Source organism: Quercus lobata, chromosome 12, assembly GCF_001633185.2.
Source record: "Quercus lobata isolate SW786 chromosome 12, ValleyOak3.0 Primary Assembly, whole genome shotgun sequence".
NCBI classification, from domain to species: domain Eukaryota; kingdom Viridiplantae; phylum Streptophyta; class Magnoliopsida; order Fagales; family Fagaceae; genus Quercus; species Quercus lobata.
The window spans coordinates 40,378,893-40,398,645 of NC_044915.1; the positions used below are offsets into that span (position 1 = coordinate 40,378,893).

The window sequence follows — 19,753 nt, forward strand, 5'->3', positions numbered from 1 at the left end:
CAAATGTTGCGGCTTGAAAAGAAAAAAAAGAAAGAACGAAACATGATTTTAAAACGCAGAAGCGATGCTGGATCCAAACCGCACCTAAGTGTAAAGCAGATTTTTTTGTTTACTTTATTTTGCAATCACTTTGGATGGTAACATCTAACAAGAATATACAATGCAGTAACTACATCACATGAAATGAACCCTAAATCCTCATTTTTAATAACTTGATGGTACATCATATCACATTGTTCCATCTAATTTGCAATCTTATATTGTTTTGTATATTTGAGATATAAACCCCTTGCTTTTTAACTATACCAGTTTGGATCGCACATGCAAGGCACATGCTTGCCATTACATAAAAATAGTAATATATGACAAAATATAAAATTTATTTGTAAGACAAAATAAATATTTAAAAAATGATATCAATTTTACGATTTAGGATGGAAATTTATAGATTATAATCACATAGTACATATTTTAAATATAATATGTACTTAGAAAACATGAGATCACAAAGTTGAGCAAATATGGTGTCTAGAAAGAACACAAAAATAATAAAAATAAAAAATAAAAACCTCATCGTAGATCAAGAGGGGACCTGTTTTTTTCTGCCAATAGAATGAGACAAAGTGATACACAATATACTAAAAATGTATATGTTTGTCTTCCTTCATATGCCTAATTGTTTGTTCAATATAGTTCACAAAAATAGAGTCTTCCAATGTATTAAACTTGAACCACATATTCATTTCTTTTGTTCTGTTGGATCGTAAACAAAGATGTTGAACCTATCTCTTGAATCTCCATGAATTCAAATATCGATCCCAAAGAGGGATAAAAAAAAAAAAAAATTCTATCAAAAGAACGCACAACAGTGCTTTCAATATCCTTGACGCCATCCTACAATCATAAAAGTAACCGTGTAAGCTTTCTATATTTTAGTAAACACAATGAAAAATATAGATTTTAAAGGTAGCTAATTGAGCATGTAGAATTTATAAAATTGTTGTGTTTTGATACCAGTAATGCACGAACAACCCTCAAATGCTGAACATGACAAATTTGGTGAGGGCTTGAATTAATGATTTTAAATATCATATTGAGTTGTAATTCTCAAATGAAAAAGATACTAATTTAAATAACTCAGTTATTTATGGAGTATTCATAGTAAAGGAAAAAAGAATAAGGCGAAACTACACTATTGGTCCCTGAAGTTTACCCTGAGTGCGCAATTGGTCCCTCAAGTTTGAAGCGAGCACAATTAGTCCCATAAGTTTTAAAACTGAGTTGATTTGGTCCTTTTACTAATTATTATTAACGGTGTTACTTATGTGGCTAACAGAACAATGACTTGGTTTTTTTTTTTTTAATGACTTGGCATGTTTTTAATTAAAAAATTAGAAACTAAATTTACACGTTAGAAACAAAAATCACCGGTACCAAATTAAAAATTTTATTTTCTACCTGTTGTAAAAACCACAACGAAAGAGAAAGGGAGAGAAGGAAGAGCCCAAGCCGTAGCTGCCGCCGGCGACAGCACAAGCTCTAGCAGTCGCCGACGACAGCCACTGCCCTAGCAGCCACTGGCCAGCCTCCCTCCTCCTTTCGCACAATCACTGAGCTGCGTTCGTCCTCCCATCTCAGGTATTACACCGACGAAGACAAAAATCAGCCTCCCTCTCTCCTCCCTCTCTGTCTAATGGCCCTCTCTAGTGAAGGGTGGGTTCCGATGGGGCAATCGCTGGGTTTCATCTGGGTCTTCATCTGGGTTTTCATTTGGGTTTTCTCTTTGTGATTTCATTTGGGTTTTTTTTTTTTTTTGGTCTTTGGTCATGTAAATTGCACTTGTTGATTGGGTTTTTTTTTTTGGATCAAATGCAAGGTAGATGCTGATTTTGGATTGGATTTTTTTGTGGGTTCATGGTGGTGGAGGTGTGGGTTGCCATTGTGGTGGTTGGGGTGGAGGTGGGGGTTGCCGTCAATATGATTTTTCAATTTCATCGGAAACTATTTTTTTTTTAATTTTTTAATTAAAAACATGCCACATCAATAATAAAAAATGCCAAGTCATTGTTCCCTTAACCACGTAAGTAACACCGTTAACAACAGTTAGTAAAAGGACCAACACAACTCAGTTTTAAAACTTAAGGGACTAATTATGCTCGCTTCAAACTTGAGGGACCAATTGCGCACATAGGGTAAACTTCAGGGACCAACATTATAGTTTTGCCAAAGAATAACTCACTTATATTTACATGGAAGACATCATCAACTTTAATATAGAAATTCTGCATCCCACATATAGCATCAGCAGGCGAAAAATATATCTTTGTTTAGGCAGACAATTCTAGGTAGCCTTCAACTTGGTCCTGCTCACAAGTAACACTAATGTAAAGTCAAATGGCATTTTCTATTTACCAAATCGATACAGTAACATTTTTGTTTTTGAAGTGATAATACATGCAGCTGTTTAAGGTAGGCAACAACGGAATGGCAAAATATGAAATTATGTCCTCTGCTTCAATAGCTCCCTAGAGTACACCCAATTAATGAGGCATTAAAAATGAGAAGAAAATATTTAATTAATTATCCATTATGTCTATACTCTCAGGCATTCATAATGAATATCAGTTATTGGAAAGACAGTGGCATTTGCGAATAAACATGACTGGGCTGCAAGCTCATATGAAAATTTTGAGAACTAACCCACAAGGAAAAAAAAAAAAATGTGCTTGAAACAGAAGTGAGCAGAGATTCACTTAGGACTCCAAGAGATTGACTTATGTTTCCGTCTCCAGGAAAAAAATGATTATGCTTCATGATTGAATAATCTTCTTGTTAAGAAATAAGAGTATTCAGCTAAGAATTTGTGGTGGAAAAAATGAAAAGAAATAGAAAAGAGGATCAAATGATAATTGGGCTACCAAAAATAGTTTGCAGTATTATTAGAAAAAAGTCACGAAATCTGAATTTAAAATAAAGATATGCAGGCATAAGGCATAAATTGTGTCCACTTATTCCATATTAGCATCAAAAAGAAAATTAAATGCTGAACCATGACCAATGACAGAACAAATGATAATGCCCTTCTATCTGAAGCTTCCTTCTCTTCTCACCTATTTACCATGTTTCCTGAAGCAAAGGACATTAACAAACTAATCCAAATAAACAACTGGAATAGCATAAGAATAATGCAAAAAAACTAAGAGAGAGAAAGCAGGAAACCAGTCTATGATCCTTGTGACATTTATGTCACGCAAACTGAATCTCATCTTGTCCAGCTACTAAAAGTAGTATTAATTCCTATGATCATTAGATATTCTCTTTTTCAAGATGATTCATTCCTACTTCTCTTTTTAGACAAGTTTTCAGGTTCATTGCAGACGATTCATTTCTTTTTTAGATCTTGTTACAAAGGAGAGACACTTCATATAGACTCCTGAGCTGCCCTTGCAATCTCTAAACTTGAAATAGTTTTATATAATATCCTACATTCAACATACATTTTTGTTATACATCGATAATTGGGGGTGGGTGATTTGAACCTTGAATGGCTCTGTTGGAAATACTAGGAATTGCCAATTAAGCTACAAGGCTCTAGGCATCCTACATTCAACATACTAAGAAAAGTTTTGCATTTTAAAATACTTCTAAATGAATTTCTTTTTTTTATAAGTTATACTTCTAAATCAAACTGATATAGCTTGCACCATTACTATAAATAACAATTTAGATCTATCTCACATCTACAATCAGAGGTGTCAAGTAAATTTATTATTACCACAAAAATTAAAGATGACCCAATTATTATATGTCATGAAACAATGAAAAAAGATTGAAAAGTACCTTTCAATGCCCTCAAAACATTGAAAATAAAAAAATGCAGGACACCCAGATCAAAACAGGACAGAAATCACGAATTTAGAAATTCTAAAGTTGTTAATAAAACATGTAAAAATAATTCAGACCTCAGAAAACCATTAAGCGCAGTTATTTTCCGTAACCAAACCTCACACTCTTTGCTGCTCCCATCTCATAGCACACACAAATACTCATCTTTTTTTTTTTTTTTTTCTTTCTTTTTTTCTGACATTTTCAAAGAAAAGAAAGGAGCATGGATATTGCTATAATTGAAAGAAAATGTGAAATCTCACCAAAGGAAAATTTTGGGCTGCTCCAAGAACACTTTCTTCAACTGCAATTTACATAAATGGTGAATTTAGAAGCATAATAAAAATCAGCCTTGGAATCAGAATATATTCTCTAAAGAGAGAGAGAGATAATCTCTAGGTTATCTCCCGGACTATATCCATAAAAAATCTCCTCTTAACTTATTCAAATTTATGTAAGAACTCTTGAAGACAAAATATTGATCAGTGACAATGGAAATAGGAGACACTAAGACACTGATACACTTTTTTTTTTGGATAGGTAATAGATATCTTCATTAAAAAAAGTACGTCATGTTCATGATGATGGACAAAATGTACTAGAAACAAATCAAATAGAGATAGAATGCATGAAATCAAAAATGGAAATACATTGTGTAAAACCCCAAGTATGAGACCACCCAAACAATGTCCCAACTAGCAAGGACTTCAAAAAATCCGCAAATTTCTCAATGTCCTCAAAAGTGCGACACAATATACTAATAATTTATCTATTAGTCCTCATCCATATGTCTAATTGTTTCTTCAATATAATTTCCAAAAACAGATATCTTTCACTATAATGACAATGTTGAACCCATATTGTTCCTTCATTGTTTTTCTTCTAATAGATAATGGAAAAGGACAATGTTGAACCTGTATCATGATTCTCCTTGGATTTCAAATCTTGTTTCTCTTAGATAAATAAGAAATGTTTCATTAGAAGAAAGGTTGGCAAATCTTTCAATATCCTTGATGCCATCATACAATCATAAGACTATAAGAGTAACAATGTAAGCTATATATATTTTGTTAAAAAAAATGAAAAATATAGGTTTTTAAAGTTGTTTTGTTATGACATCTGTAATTAAGTATTCAATACTTACATCTAAGGAGAGCTAATGTACTAAAAGCAATGTGCCACATGTTGCGTACATCATCGGGAGTGATGATATTTTCTGCCAGGAAAAAAAATGTGTTTTCAATCAGATAGATACAATGCAGATAAATATACATTTCAATTCATATGCACACAAAGTTTTGGTCCAAATCAAAATACCGGGACATGGGAAAACTGAAAGAGTTTAACTTTCAGATTCTCCTTGAGTGCCTGTCAAAACATTCAATTTAATAACCTGTGTCAAGTGTCAACCCAATAACGAAATTAATAACATAAACAGAGTGTGTGTGTGTGTTTGTGTGTTCACATGCATTTAAGAGAGAAACAAAGAGAGTGGGAGACACTTGTACTGCAACAAGCTAAGATATGCAGAATCAAACCCAAGACTCCTACTCCTTGAACACTGCTGGGTTAGTATTTAATTTTTGTAATATGGGATGTGCACAAACATGAAGTTTACCTATTCAACAACAACATCTAAAATTGGCACAAAGCTAACATGAATAAAGCAAAAGTTTCCCGTCTCTAAAATGAGAAGTATTCACGAAAAGAAGTCATTTAATTATACTAAGTTAAAGTTAAAGATCAGGTTTCTTACTCAAGTATTTGTATCAATATAAGAAAACAATTGATCCTACATGAACAAGCAAAAGTAGTGTTATGAAATTTAACCAAAGAGATATACGATGAACTGTTCATTGCTCAAGTTAAAATTAATACTACGTTAGCATGAATTAAGGGCACCAAAGTGATCAAATAAATAAACAAATTACAGATGCACCATACTGACCATCCAATGTATGAATTGCATTGAGAGGATCCTTGTGATCATCAAACTCAACAAATGGATATTCCGGTGGTCTTTGAGCAACCCAAACACTGCAGAATTTCATTAAGATCTTACATCATGCTGCTATCAAGTTTGTTTCCCAGACAGAAAAATGCGTCAACATACAAGCACACATATGTTACCCCTCACCACACCCCACAAAAAATAAAAGGAAACAACTTTTATTTATTCCATCGGCATTACAAACATAGAAATATCACACCAAATAGTTATGATTTATCCTCATCATGCTTCACTAAGAGGAATTTCGATAAGCAAGAATCATATGACATAGAGTATTAATATATATGCAACTTAGACTTGGCCCAGAGTTATGTAATTAAAGTACAATAACTACAGGTTGTCATTTAATTTGATCATGCCAACACCAACACATATTAATGTCAAACACAGAGATTATAGTAGACCTTAACTCAATTAATTCTCAAAAATAATACAGTTAGCACAAAACTGGCATACATTAAAAAGTAAAGTATACAAAATTCTTGCATGACTAATAATTTCATGAAATGGGACCAATTCAAACGGAAACATTTGCAGTGAAGCATTCAAAAAAAAAAAAAAATGATTTAGGGATTTGTAAATTGGAACTAAAAGCCCCATTAAGTAGAAAACTGGAATTGGGGCCTTTAAGTTCCATCCAAAATCCAATTCCAATCAAGGAAAAGTCTACCACTATCATCTGATCCAATTCTGACCATTGAACAAAAATAGAAAAGGAAGTACCCTGCACCCCCATAATTTAAAAAAGGAACTGGGGCCTTATAAAATTAGTACGATATAAGAATACATATAATTATGGAAAAAATATTAATGAACTTGGATGCTTTCCTCTTGAGCATTTTCAGAAACAATTCAATGAATTCATATCCTTCTTTGTATGCATTGTTAGCAAAGAAATAGATAGTCAGTGTTATAATTAAAAAAAAAATTAAATAAATAAAAAAACTATTTGGGCGTTTTCACAAACAATGATATGCTACTTTGTACACAACAGATTTCAAATTAAAGGTTTATGAAGTTATGATTAAATAAAATAACTTTAATCTCAACCTTATAGTAACCTGTAAAACTTAATTAACACGAATATCATATAAAGCATTAGCAAAATTAAAGAAAAAAATGGAAAGAAATCACATTAGTAATCAAAATTAGTAGGAAGCAAATAGGTTTAAAGTATTAAACTTTACAGCAGAATAAAACTAAGAACCTTGGAAAAGCCTTTCGAAGTTGCTCCGCAATAAAGAAAATAGAGATTGCAAGCAAAACCAAGGAAAAAAAAAAAAAAAAAAAGGCTGAACAGCTAACCTTGAAGAAACCGCAGCTATTGATGGTTCAAAAACAAAATGGAAGCAAATCTTCCTCTATCATCAATTTCTTTCTTCCCCTATCTCGTTTTGAGCCAAACCGAGAAAATAAAAGCCATATCTGCTTGCGTCATTTACTTCCTATCCTTCTTTCACTCTTTAGCATCTTCTAATTGCGGAATCAAATAACTTCTTTTTTGAAAAAAAAAAAAAAAAAAAACTAATAATTTATATTTAGCTAGTAACACAAATTGTATTACACGGTTAGTTGGTGGAGACGTGGAACGACATGAGCTCACAATTTTTTATCAATTACTTACAGATTGCCAAGTAGCAATTTGTGTAGAATTTTGCGGTACTAGCATTGCTTTGTCTTTTCAATTTTATCCGCTCAAGTCTATTTTATCACCTATAATTCTTGAGTTCGAATTTTTTTTTTTTTTTTGGATAGAAATTTAAGTTCGAATTTGGTAAGGATAGAATGTAAAACATTACACTGTTTAATAATAGATTGTCACATCAATTTTTTTATTGAAAACTCAATACATGTGGTACTCACATTTAAGCTGGGATGCAAGGATGCAGCAAAACAGCTGCTGCACCCGCGTTTGATGCTGCTGCCTGCGTGTTGGTGCCGCGTTTTTTTTTTTTTTTTTTTTTTTTTTTTTTTTACATTTCTCGACTTGCGCCAATTCGTGTCAAATCAAGTCGATTCGCGCCGACTTGGGCCAAATAGGTCCGTATCGGGCGAAACTGCCGAAACACACCGGTATCGGTACCGACACCCAACCGGCCGATTCAGGCCGAGATTCAAAAAAAAAAAAAAAAAGGGTGCAAAACACACCGTTTGAACTTAATAACAAACCCTAAACTATCTCAGTTCTTCACTTCAATCTTCAGCTCTCTCTCACTCTCTATTCTCCGTCTCCCCTCTCTCACAGACGCACTCAGTCACAAACGCACTCAAGCTCACCTCACCTCACCTCACCGACCCACTCTCAACTCAGGTATCAAACTAATTAAAGCTTTCAATCTCAATTTTTCAATCTTAACCTCATTATACTCTCACATGCTCTAAGCCTCTAACTATTCCTCATTTTGAATCTGTGATCTGATTTTTTTAATTTTTTATATAAGCTGTAATGTTGTGACTTGGGTTAATTTATTATTTAGTTAATAGTTATTATTTGTAGGTTAAATTGAATCTATTGAATTTGCAATGGATGAAGTTACTAGCATAGAAACTTCACCTTCATCTAATGAAGAAGTGCCAAATGATGAAGCTCCTCTTTGGCAGTATGTGAATAAAGTAGAAAAAACAACCTGGCTCTACTGTTAAATCAAGTGGAAACACACACTTTAAGTGCAACTATTGTGGTGTAGTTTTTTTGGGATCCTATTCTTGGGTTAAGGCTCATTTATTAAAAATTCCTAATAAGGTATTATAGCATGCCCTAAGGTGACACCGAGCCATAGGCTGGAAATGTAATGAATGCATGATCAGATTGAGAATGATAAGTTAGAGAGAGGACAGAGAAGTCAAATTCCCTTACCCCCACCTCCCCCAAACCATGGGCCTATACCTATTCCCTCATTTTGGAGACAAGAAGGGAGTGATAGTACAAATCTGGTTGAAGGTAAGAGGAGGAAGGTGACTATGAATTCTCCTTTGGAGAGAGCATTCTAGAATAATGCTAGACATGAATTGGATAGTAGAATTGTTAGGATGTTTTACACTGGTGGACTTCCGTATAACTTTGCAAGGAACCCATATTATCGTAGTTCCTATTCATATGCTGCTACCTATACCATTCAGGGTTATGTTCCTCCTGGATACAATGCTTTGAGAACAACACTTTTGCAAAAAGAAAGAGCTCATTTTGAAAGACTTTTGAAACCAATTAAGGACTTTTGGCTTGAAAATGGTGTAAGTATAATTTTTGATGGATGGTCAAATCCACAAAGGAGGGCTCTTATTAATATTATGGCTGTATCAAACGGGGGTCTTGTGTTTATAAAGGCAATTGATGGGTCAGGTGAGTTCAAAGACAAACATTATATTGCTAAGGTGTTGAAGGATGCTATAAAAGGGAGTGGACATGAAAAAGTTGTCCAAGTCATCACTGATAATGCTAGTGTGATGAAGTCTGTTGGAGCTTTTATTGAAGGTGAGTATCCTAAAATATTTTGGACACCCTGTGTTGTCCATGCTCTCAATCTAGCTTTGAAGAATATTTGTATAGCAAAAAACACTGAAAAGAATGAAGTTACATATGAGAAATGTAATTGGATTACATGAATTGCTGATGATGCATCCTTCATACGTGTTTTTATCATGAACCATTCAATGAGGTTGGCAATGTTTAATGAATTTGGTCCATTAAAACTGCTCCAAGTTGCTGATACTAGATTTGCTTCAGTTGTTGTAATGCTAAAAAGGTTGAAGTTGATAAAAAGATGCCTTCAAGCCATGGCTATTAGTGACCAATGGGCTTCTTATAGGGAGGATGATGTTGGAAATGCTCAAAAGGTGAAAGATATGATTCTAAGTGATCTTTGGTGGGATACTGTTGATTATATCCTTGAATTCACAACACCTATTTATGATATGCTACGAGTAGCCGACATAGATAAGCATTGTCTTCATCTTGTGTATGAGATGTGGGATTCGATGATAGAGAAGGTGAAGGTAGCAATATATCGGCATGAAGGCTTCGAAGATGATGAGTATAGCTCATTTTGGGGTATGGTGTATGATATACTCATTGATCGATGAATTAAAAATTGTACACCACTACATTGCTTGGCTCATTCCTTAAATCCTAATTAAGTAAGTACATTTATTTTTTATTTTCCTTAGTTCCCCCTTCTAGTAAAACACACGTTTCATCTATATTTATTTCTTAATCTTTAACTAGGTATTACTCCATTGAATGGCTTTTAGAGGATCCAAAATGCATCTCTCCACATCGGGATCATGAAATTTCTATGGAAAGGAGCAAGTGTTTGGATCGATACTTTGAAGATGAGAATGACTTAAGGGAGGTAAAAGTTGAGTTTGCTACATTTTCAAGATGGAGGTTTCCTTCACCAGATGCCTTGACAGATAGGTGGGCGTTACAACCTTTGGTTTGGTGGCAATACCATGGCTCCTCATTTCTAACTCTTCAAACCCTTGTCCTTAAACTTCTTGGACAACCTTATTCATCCTCATGTGCTAAGAGGAATTAGAGCACATACAAATTCATTCATTCTTTAAAAAGAAACAAAATGGCTCCTGCACGCACTGAAGATTTGGTATATGTGCATTCCAATCTTCGACTCTTGTCAAGGCGCAATGAGGAGTATGTACATACAGCAACGAAGATGTGGGATATTGCAGGAGATTCTTGGAATGAGAATGACATACATGGAGGAGCTCGAATTCTTGAGAATGCTGCCCTTACACTTGATGAGCCAGAGTTGGAGGCCATGGTTATTGGGAATGTTAGCACTAGTGAAAGTAAAGTTCGAAGTGGAGCTATTAATCTTGAAGATGATGATGGTTGTATTTGATTGTCTTGTTGATTATCTTTTATTTTGTTTTAGTTTCAAACTTGTGAGTTGTATTCTAATTTCCAAACATCATGGAATGTTTTAGTTTCAAACTTATGGAAAAAGGTGTGGGGAATGCAAGTCCAGCCCAAGGTCCGAAACTTTCTGTAGAGGACCATTAGGAATTCAATTCCAACAAAACACAATCTCAGGCGCCGTATGGTACTAACAGATGATTGCTGTGATCATTGTCATGGAGAGTTTGAGGATGTGCTCCATGCACTTTGGTCGTGCTTCTCCATTTCTTAGGTATGGTCCCAGAATGGTACGTGGGAAAGCATGGGCTCCAGTCCGCATTTTTCAAGCTTCCAAGACTTGGTGGAAACAATTATTGAGGAAGGGAAGGACCTGAACAGCTTTGTCACAACGGTTTGGGCAATATGGTATTGAAGAAACACCATGAGAACCAGCGGAAAGCACATACCAGTTCAGCAGGTTAATACGGAAGTTCAGAAGGCCAGATCATCATATGTTCGAACCATTCCACCTTGCCCTCCAAACCAGACGCCTCACAGTGATCATTGGCCTATATGGAAGTCACCACCATGGTCGAAACTTAAAGTTAATTTCGACGGATCCGTGTTTAGAGAGAATCAACGTGTTGGGGTGGGTGTCATTGTCCGAAATGTAGAAGGTACTGTGATAGCTTCCATGGCAGAGAGCTTCCACTTACCTTCCTCAGTTGCTGTCGTGAAGGTGATTGCAGCAAAGAAGGCTCTTCAGTTCACCAAAGATCTTGGGCTATCTTCGATTATCCTTGAAGGTGACTCGAAGATTGCTATTGATGGTCTAAAGAGCAAGAATTCTTCACTGAATGAGTATGGTCATTTGTTGGTTGAAGCCAAGGAGGTGGTAAATCAGATGGACTTAGTGGAATTCTAGTACGTGCCAAGACAAGTGAACAAGTCAGCTCATAACATTGCTAGAAATGCGAGACATGTTAGCAAGTTCTTGGTGCGGATGGAGGATGTTCTTCCACAACTTAGGTGACAATTAATTTTGTTGCCTTGGGTGACAACCAATTTTGTTGATAAACTTTGTCCCTAATTATGTTTTCAAAGAAAGTTAAAATTTAATGATATTACTTGGTTATATTTATAAGGAGATTTTCATATATTTAAAAAAATTGAATTATCTTGTGTTTGTATTTTTCCAGAATTGGGATTTGTGCCTTTAGATGCATTTAATACTACCCATAACATTTAAAAAAAAAAAAAAAAATTGAGATACCGTAGAGTGACCCGTAGTATCACTAAGGGTACATTTGGTACATTAAATTGGGATTATAATATGAATTGTAATCTTTATTACTAGTAATAAAGTGTGTTGTAATGTAATAACTAAACATATTCATTAGTTTGGTTGTGAGTTATAACATTAGAATGAAACTTAACATTTATTTTAGGAAATATCTTACTCATACAATTATATCTTCTTAAAAATTGTTATTTTTAAATTTAAGAGAGATATTTGTTATTTTTTTATGATTTTTTATTTTTATAATTGTTAGATGTATATGGAAAGTTTGTTTATTTGGAAATATATTAAGTTTTGAAATTATTGCACTTACTAAAGAATAGCTAATACAACATTTTAAAAAGGAATAGTTATTCCTCATTTTGAGGAATAGCTATTCATAAGGAATGACTATTCCTTGTAATAAAAATATAACCAAACTAAAGAATAACTAAACAATAGGAATAACTATTACATTACAGTGTTTATTACAGTCTACCAAATATGCCCTAAGTTTATTTGATCCTTGTGACTTCGTCTTGAGTAGGACTAAAAAGAAACATGCACGCAAAAGATATTAGAAGACTATACTCCACAATTTTTTTTTTTTAGAAGACTATGAGAGAGTAACTTATCTATACAAGATCATTTTCCTTAAAGAATGTGGTATCAACTATCAAGCTATTTGTAAAATTACAATTTTTTTTTTATTTTTTTATTTTTTCAGGTTTGTGTGTATGACTGTGTGTGAGAATAGCATAATTCTTGTGTTGTAATTTCACCTAATATCCTAAGGCCCACAACATTGAAGTGGGCCTGCAAACAGTTTGTTCCCAATGAGCCCAAACTGTTTGGGATATAGTCCAAAACATAGCAGGCTGCATGATTTTTATTTTCTTGTTTAGGTGGGTTATACTTATTGATGCTCGATTGTCATTCATCATTAGTTAAGGCCTAACCTGAAACCACATATATATCTAATAAATATCATATTATATAAAAAATTGGGGTTTTATTTATTTATTTTATAGGTAGATAGTGGGAGACTCTTCTCCGTTATGATAACATCATCAAGGCTTAAGTGGTACACGTAGTATTATCTATTACCATCACATGACATAAGTTTACACAAAATACCCTTTTTTATTTTTTATTTTTATCTTTTTTTTTTAAAAGATTGTGGGAGATGGTGAGAATTCAAATTACATATATGAGGCATCATACTAATTTTCACATTACTCTATATGAATATTAGTATGGGTTTTTGTTTAATAAAAATAATAACTACTACGTGGCTCTATACAGACATTATTATAGTTTTCTCTTTAATAAAAATAAAGTATTTTTGAGTTGTAACTTTTGAACTTTGAATTTTGTTTATATATTTGTAATTTGCCTTTATTAGTAATTTGTGTAAAAAATTATCTTTGTTCAATGTTTTTTAATATTTATTATGAGTTATAATTATGGATATATAATTATGTTAGTATTTAATATTTATCAGTAAGATCTTATGATCCTCGTGCTGATCCAATGATCTGATCCCCAAACCCACTCACCGATCCTGTGTAGGATCTCAATCTTGATAACCTTCATTATAACCAAGGAATCATTGTAATGCTTATCCATTTTTCTATGAAATGATTATCTTTCACTCAAAATATAAATACTAACGTAATCATAATAAATAGCTATTAATAATTATCAATACTATATATTTCGTAGAAAAGAAAAAGAAAAAGTGATGTTAATGGTGAGCTCATATGAGAACTAATATGAAGTTGGCAACAACAACAGTTTGTAAAAGTGTTATAAAATAGTTTGTACTTGTAACATTGCTATTAGTAGAAGGAAAATGTTAGAGATACAAAGTTTTTTACAAACTGTTGATGTGGCGAATGGTTATTGGTAAATAAAAAATAATATTAATGGTGTGCCCATATAAGAATCAGTAAGAAGTTGACCACAACAACAATTTGTAAAAATGTTGTAAAATAGTTTGTGTCTGTAGCATTACTCTTAGTAGAAGGAAATTGATAAAAATACAAACTTTTTTACAAACGGTTGATGTGACGAATGGTTATTGCTAAATGAAAAAATGATGTTAATGGTGGGCTCAAATGAGAACTAGTAAGAAGTTAGTCACAACAATAGATTGAAAAAATGTTGTAAAATAGTTTGTGTTGGTAGCATTACTTTTAGTAGAATACAATCTTAATAGATATCTATTAATGCATTACTTTTAGTAGAATACAATCTTAATAAATATCAATTAATAATTATCATAATTATATATTTGATAATTTCATATAAAAATACAATCACAATAAATACTTATTAATAAAGAACATAATAATTAAATTTCATATTTAATATTTCATGAAAAAAAAAAAAAAAACTCAGAATAAATGCCTATTAATGAGAACAAGATAGTCATTGCCTATTTAAGGGATAGCTAGTTTTCTAAAGGTAAACTAAACTCTTAAGTGTAAAAACATGAACAAACTTGCTATGGATGGCCTTTATGCTTGCATTAGTTCTGGGCTTGTCCTCCTACCCTACAGAGGCAAGAAGACTAGAAGCATCTAAAAAATTGTCCAAGACTGATAATTTTGGGACGCTCCCATCTGGGCCGTCTTACCACACCCCCGATAATCCCCCTCATCCTGTGCCATCGAAGACTGATAATTTTGGGACGCTCCCATCCAGGCCCTCTTACCACACCCTCAATGATCCCCCTCATGGGCCATCTTACCACACCCCCGATAATCCCCCTCATCCTGTACCATCGAAGATTGATAATTTTGGGACACTCCCATCCAGGCCCTCTTACCACACCCTAAATGATCCCCCTCATGGGCCATCTTACCACACCCCCGATAATCCCCCTCATCCTGTACCATCGAAGACTGATAATTTTGGGATGCTCCCATCCAGGCCCTCTTACCACACCCTCAATGATCCCCCTCATGGGCCATCTTACCACACCCCCGATAATCTCCCTCATCATGTACCTTCCAAGACTGATAAATTTGGGACGCTCCCATCCAGGCCCTCTTACCACACCCTCAATGATCCCCCTCATGGGCCATCTTACCACACCCCCGATAATCCCCCTCATCCTGTACCTTCCAAGACTGATAATTTTGGGACGCTCCCATCCAGGCCCTTTTACCACACCCTCAATGATCCCCCTCATGGGCCATCTTACCACACCCCCGATAATCCCCCTCATCCTGTACCTTCCAAGACTGATATCTTGGTGCATTAGAATCTTGAGTTTTAAAATTTCTTTTTATAATCCAAGCTAATAAATAATGATTAATGCATTGTTAGATTGTTAAAAGGTATCAAATTTTTTTGCATCTATTTTCCATTTATCTATATCGAATAATTTCTTTTCTCCATTGCCATTTTTTTTCCCTCTCTTAGCTGCCCCTACTAACTAGACTACATTAAAAGTATGGTTTTAAAAATCAGTACGGTTAAAGAATTGGTTTTGCTCTCGGACAAATTTTACCTGATTTTAGGGCTTTTTATCGAACCAAATTGGTGCTGGTTTCCTGCTGAACCGGTTGAATTGGCTTGTCTGATCCGGTTCTTAAAGTTACGATTAAAAGTACCAAACTTTTTAATGATTCATTAGTTGCAGTATGATCAATTGTCACAACTAAGAAAAGCTTACAAGTTGATAGTGTACATCAAATCCATGCTAATAATTTACTAATTCTTATTGAATCCATCAAGATACATTATTTGCAAGGAATTATAAAATTTGATTGCAAAAACTCAAATAAATTAATCTCCATCAATAGATGATTGGCATTACAATTTCACTAATTTTTCACATCTCTTTTTTTGTGTTGTAATCTTTTAATATATAGGAAGTCATTCGTCCTTGCACTATTGTCACCCAGCCTCACTCTATGATAGTGGGTTCCACTTAACTCAATTGGTAAAGTCTCTGATGGTTAAATAAGAGATTTGGGGTTCAATCCATGCCTATACCAAAAACTAATTAGTGTCTTGATTTGACGATAAAAACCTATCATTAAAAGCGGACATTGTAGGTTGAAGCTATCTTAAAAAAAAAAAAAACAAAAAAAAAAACCTTGCTTTATGACGTGGCTTGAATTGTTTTTCAATGTACATGTTTGTGCAGCAACAAAACTCTTATCCTACTTTGCTTCAATATTTCTTACAAGTTTCCTTCATTTCTATTTTTTTGTTTATGAAATCTTTCTAAAGCATACAATGGTTTTCATAATCAATCTTATGTAGAAGTGTTTTTGGATGCCCTTTCCCACATTAAACTAATATTAAGCCAAGGTTCACCACTCAGCTTTTTGGATTTTTTTCTCTTTAGAGTTTTTTCTCTTCAAGATTAACAGTGAGATTTAGATCTAGATCGAAAATTGATGAGAGAGAAAGAAAGGAAAATCTTGAATTTGTTGCCATACGCAAGAGTGGATCTTGACATTTGGTAGGAAGAAAAATCAACAACAAAAAGAAAAAGGAGAAAGAGAGAGAGAAGATCTCAGCATTTGGAAAGTTGGAAAATGAGAGGAAAACTTAAAAAAATCAACAAGAAAAAGAAAATAAGATAAAGGGAGAAAGGATTTCGGAATTTAGAAGGTGGGAAAATGAATGGGTTAATGGGTTTGAGTAAAAAAAGGATGGCTATGTTAGGGACTTTGTTAGGGTTTGATTTTGTTATGTTTTTATTTATAAATGTAAATGGGCAACCCGCTAGTACCCAGTAGATTTATCCATTAAGACCCATTTAATTAAATTACCTAATGGGTCTTTACTCATTTAAACTCAAATGTTTAATTGGGTTGGATCAAGACTTATCTAAATTAAGTGGATAATGAATGGGTTAATGGGTTTGAGTAAAAAAATTTATCCCTAAGTACAATGGACTAAGAACCATAAGATTGACTTAAACTCAAACATACACAAACCATCTATAAATATAACATTGCTCACACACACATATATGGGATCTATGTGGATGGATCTTATACATATTATACATATGGGATCTTTGCTTGCAAGACTTTGATTAAAATGAGTGTTGCAATCACAAATTGCACAAGAAACATTTTGCAATAGTTGTTGCTTCTCCCATAGGAAAAAATATACCTTCTTACGGGGTATACCTTCTCCTCCCACAGGGCCACAACACAGATACCAAAATTGTTATAAACGCCACAATAACAGTATATTTTTCACTTCATTGGCTAAGGTGATTGGTGTTTTTAATTGTTTTTACTTTACATTTTCTTCTCAATACGCTTTAACAACAATGACACTGTTAGTTTGTTACATTCTATATGTACAAATTTGGGATAAAAATTGTTAAAATTCCTATAAATTTGTGAAATTTTGGGTATTCATTTGACAAATTTATTGAGAAATACAATTCTAGTGAATATCTCACTTCCTAAAAAATGTGATAATTTTTATTACTATTACACCAGATTCAATTTGCCACTATTCCTTTCTTAAAACTAATTAATTCAAAATTTCATTATTTATTTCTTAAAAATAATTACAACAGGTAATTAATTTTAACACAAAATTATTTATTCATCTAAAAAATGGAAGAAATGAACAATGATATCAATTCTATTTTGGATTTGATTGCGGCTATGTGAAACAAACAATGATATCAATTATGTTTTGGTGTCCCTTTTAGTTTATCTATTGGAACATAATGCACACACAATACATAATTAACCCATATTTACTCATTATTAATTAAATAATAAGAATCAAAGCAAAACAACATTGTTTTAGTTTTTTATTTATTTTTTATTACTTCAATAAAAAGGAGCAAACCAAAATTTGATCGAATGAACCAAAACAAATAGTAATTGGCCAAAATGACATGGAATGGATCAGAATTTAACTCGAGGTGGAACGAGTTGGTCTCTTGTTCCGGTTTGCTTGCCGATATAGTATTTTCCTACCATTTAGTCAAAACAGCGAAATGAAACGAAATCCACAATAGTGGTGATAAAGACCTTAGTGGTTGGTAATAATAATTGCTTATGCAATACTTCGGACCATTATATTTGCTTGATCAATTGGTTTGCAAAATGTTTTGGTTGAAAGAATATATGACATCTTTGTCTCTTTGCTCAATTGAGGTAATCCATACTATTCTTCTACTTTGATTGTTCTTGGTGACATTAGATGGAAACCAATTAGTTTAGAGAGGTTTTTGTTTGTTCTGTCTCTTATGATTGTTCTTTTTGCTCGATTCAAGTAAACTAATGAATTCTTCTAAATAAAATTAGCATTTAAAAAAATAAGACTACAATTTTAATATAAAATGATAACTTTTAATATTTAAAATATATGTACTAATAGTATAATAGAATTCAATGATAATTCCTCTAAAAAAATAATTAAATGGAAAAAAAATTAAACCAAAAAATCAATATGGTCCGAATAGAAGTGTAAAATTTTATAATTAATTAGCATACATTATGATTTGCATGCTTACAAAATATAAATCATATTACTAATTTTGGTCCATATCTTTCAAATGGGTTAAAATGGACTATGTTTGTGTCAACCCAATATAACTTGTTTATTAAATGAGTTGAAAACTTATATGGATCATGATTGTGTCAATGAACATGACTTGAAATGATAGGGACTAAATTGACTACAAGTTGAAAATAATAAGAACCAAATTGATTGCTACCAAAATATAGGAACCAAATTGATTGTGACTTCAAAATATAGAAACCAAAATAGTATTTTCACCATAAATAAATCGTGTTAGGATTAATGAGTTTTGACATAATTTTTAAATGGACCATATTTGGATCAACACGTAGTTGAATACCCTTATTGGCTTATTGCAGTTGGAGTGTGATCTGATTCATGAGTCACCTCAACTTTGTAACATTTTTTAATTTTTTCCAATGTTGTCACATCTTTGCCAAACAAGCAACGTGCCATCATTTTTTTTTCTTTTTCTCTAGGAAATAAATAAAGCAAAAAAATTTATTCTTAAAATAATTTGTAAAAATTTTAAATAATGCGTGGTCTAAGATTCCACATTATGTATATGCATTCAGCGAATGGGGAACTCTGTCTTTTCTCGAAATTATTATGGAACTACATAGAGTACCAAACGTACTTAGAAACTACATTTTCTCTTAATTTATGTATTTCTAAATTTTGCTGAAAATTTGTTAGTGTTGAGATAAGAATTTTTAAATTGAATGCTATTAATACTTTAAGTGATGTCACTGTGAAATTGAATTTGAATATATTGTATTTGCCCAAAATTATTATAATTGATATGCTTATAAATTATAAAAATATGTTAATTATTTTGAGTCATATTTTTTATAAATGAGTTTGAAATGCATGAAAAAATGTTGCATAAAGTGTTCAAATGAAATTCTTTTAGACATTGGTCTTCAAGTTGTGTTTCTATGTTAAAACTGTACCGGGAAAATGTTATTTAAATTAAAACTCAACCCAAACACCAGTTACACCATTGTGTAAAAGAATTTCAGGAAAACACATTTGTACTGTGACATCAAATTATAGTGTGTGACATTCGGGATGTACGTGACATCAAATCTATGTCACAGTACAAAGAAAATGATTATTGCCCCAAACTTTAAATTTTCATTTTTGTCAAAATCTAATCCAAGTGCTCAGTTCTTGACTTATATAATTGTTTATACATATC

The 19,753-nt window shown here is 32.8% G+C and overlaps 2 protein-coding genes across 7 annotated transcripts; one reads left to right on the forward strand and one right to left on the reverse strand.

The window, feature by feature from the left end:
* Positions 1 to 636: 636 nt before the first annotated feature.
* LOC115970056 lies at positions 637 to 7,547 on the reverse strand. 6 transcript variants are annotated; one of them, XR_004087108.1, is made up of 8 exons: positions 7,202 to 7,547; positions 5,834 to 5,922; positions 5,642 to 5,677; positions 5,203 to 5,253; positions 5,030 to 5,101; positions 4,149 to 4,189; positions 2,240 to 3,126; positions 637 to 894 (listed from the first exon to the last, which is right to left on the reverse strand). XR_004087108.1 is itself a non-coding variant. In XM_031089723.1 (5 exons), the coding sequence occupies exons 2-5, from the start codon at positions 5,934 to 5,936 to the stop codon at positions 3,111 to 3,113; spliced, it is 255 nt and encodes an 84-aa protein (XP_030945583.1). In that variant the 5' UTR covers positions 5,937 to 5,953; positions 7,202 to 7,547; the 3' UTR covers positions 2,041 to 3,110. The 6 variants fall into 6 exon arrangements, 1 of the variants encoding a protein (XP_030945583.1); XR_004087109.1 differs by lacking the exon at positions 5,642 to 5,677 and having other exon boundaries at positions 2,240 to 2,363; XR_004087110.1 differs by lacking the exon at positions 5,642 to 5,677 and having other exon boundaries at positions 2,240 to 2,379.
* Positions 7,548 to 8,926: 1,379 nt separating this feature from the next.
* Positions 8,927 to 10,431, forward strand: LOC115970651. The gene is made up of 3 exons (XM_031090247.1): positions 8,927 to 9,368; positions 9,597 to 9,951; positions 10,119 to 10,431. Exons 1-3 carry the CDS (start codon positions 8,927 to 8,929, stop codon positions 10,429 to 10,431), a joined length of 1,110 nt encoding a protein of 369 aa, XP_030946107.1.
* Positions 10,432 to 19,753: the final 9,322 nt, after the last annotated feature.

What these genes read in the sequence shown, in the direction of transcription:
- LOC115970056 (XM_031089723.1), bottom strand. Translation starts at nt 5,936, where the DNA reads ATGAAATTCTGCAGTGTTTGGGTTGCTCAAAGACCACCGGAATATCCA. An exon ending in TGCAATTCATACATTGGATG is followed by an intron (nt 5,102 to 5,833) that starts GTCAGTATGGTG and finishes TTTTCCTGGCAG; the next exon opens with AAAATATCATCACTCCCGAT. An exon ending in TACATTAGCTCTCCTTAGAT is followed by an intron (nt 4,190 to 5,029) that starts GTAAGTATTGAA and finishes TGTAAATTGCAG; the next exon opens with TTGAAGAAAGTGTTCTTGGA.
- LOC115970651 (XM_031090247.1), top strand. Translation starts at nt 8,927, where the DNA reads ATGTTTTACACTGGTGGACTTCCGTATAACTTTGCAAGGAACCCATAT. An exon ending in TGTTGGAGCTTTTATTGAAG is followed by an intron (nt 9,369 to 9,596) that starts GTGAGTATCCTA and finishes AACTGCTCCAAG; the next exon opens with TTGCTGATACTAGATTTGCT. An exon ending in AGCTCATTTTGGGGTATGGT is followed by an intron (nt 9,952 to 10,118) that starts GTATGATATACT and finishes ATCTTTAACTAG; the next exon opens with GTATTACTCCATTGAATGGC.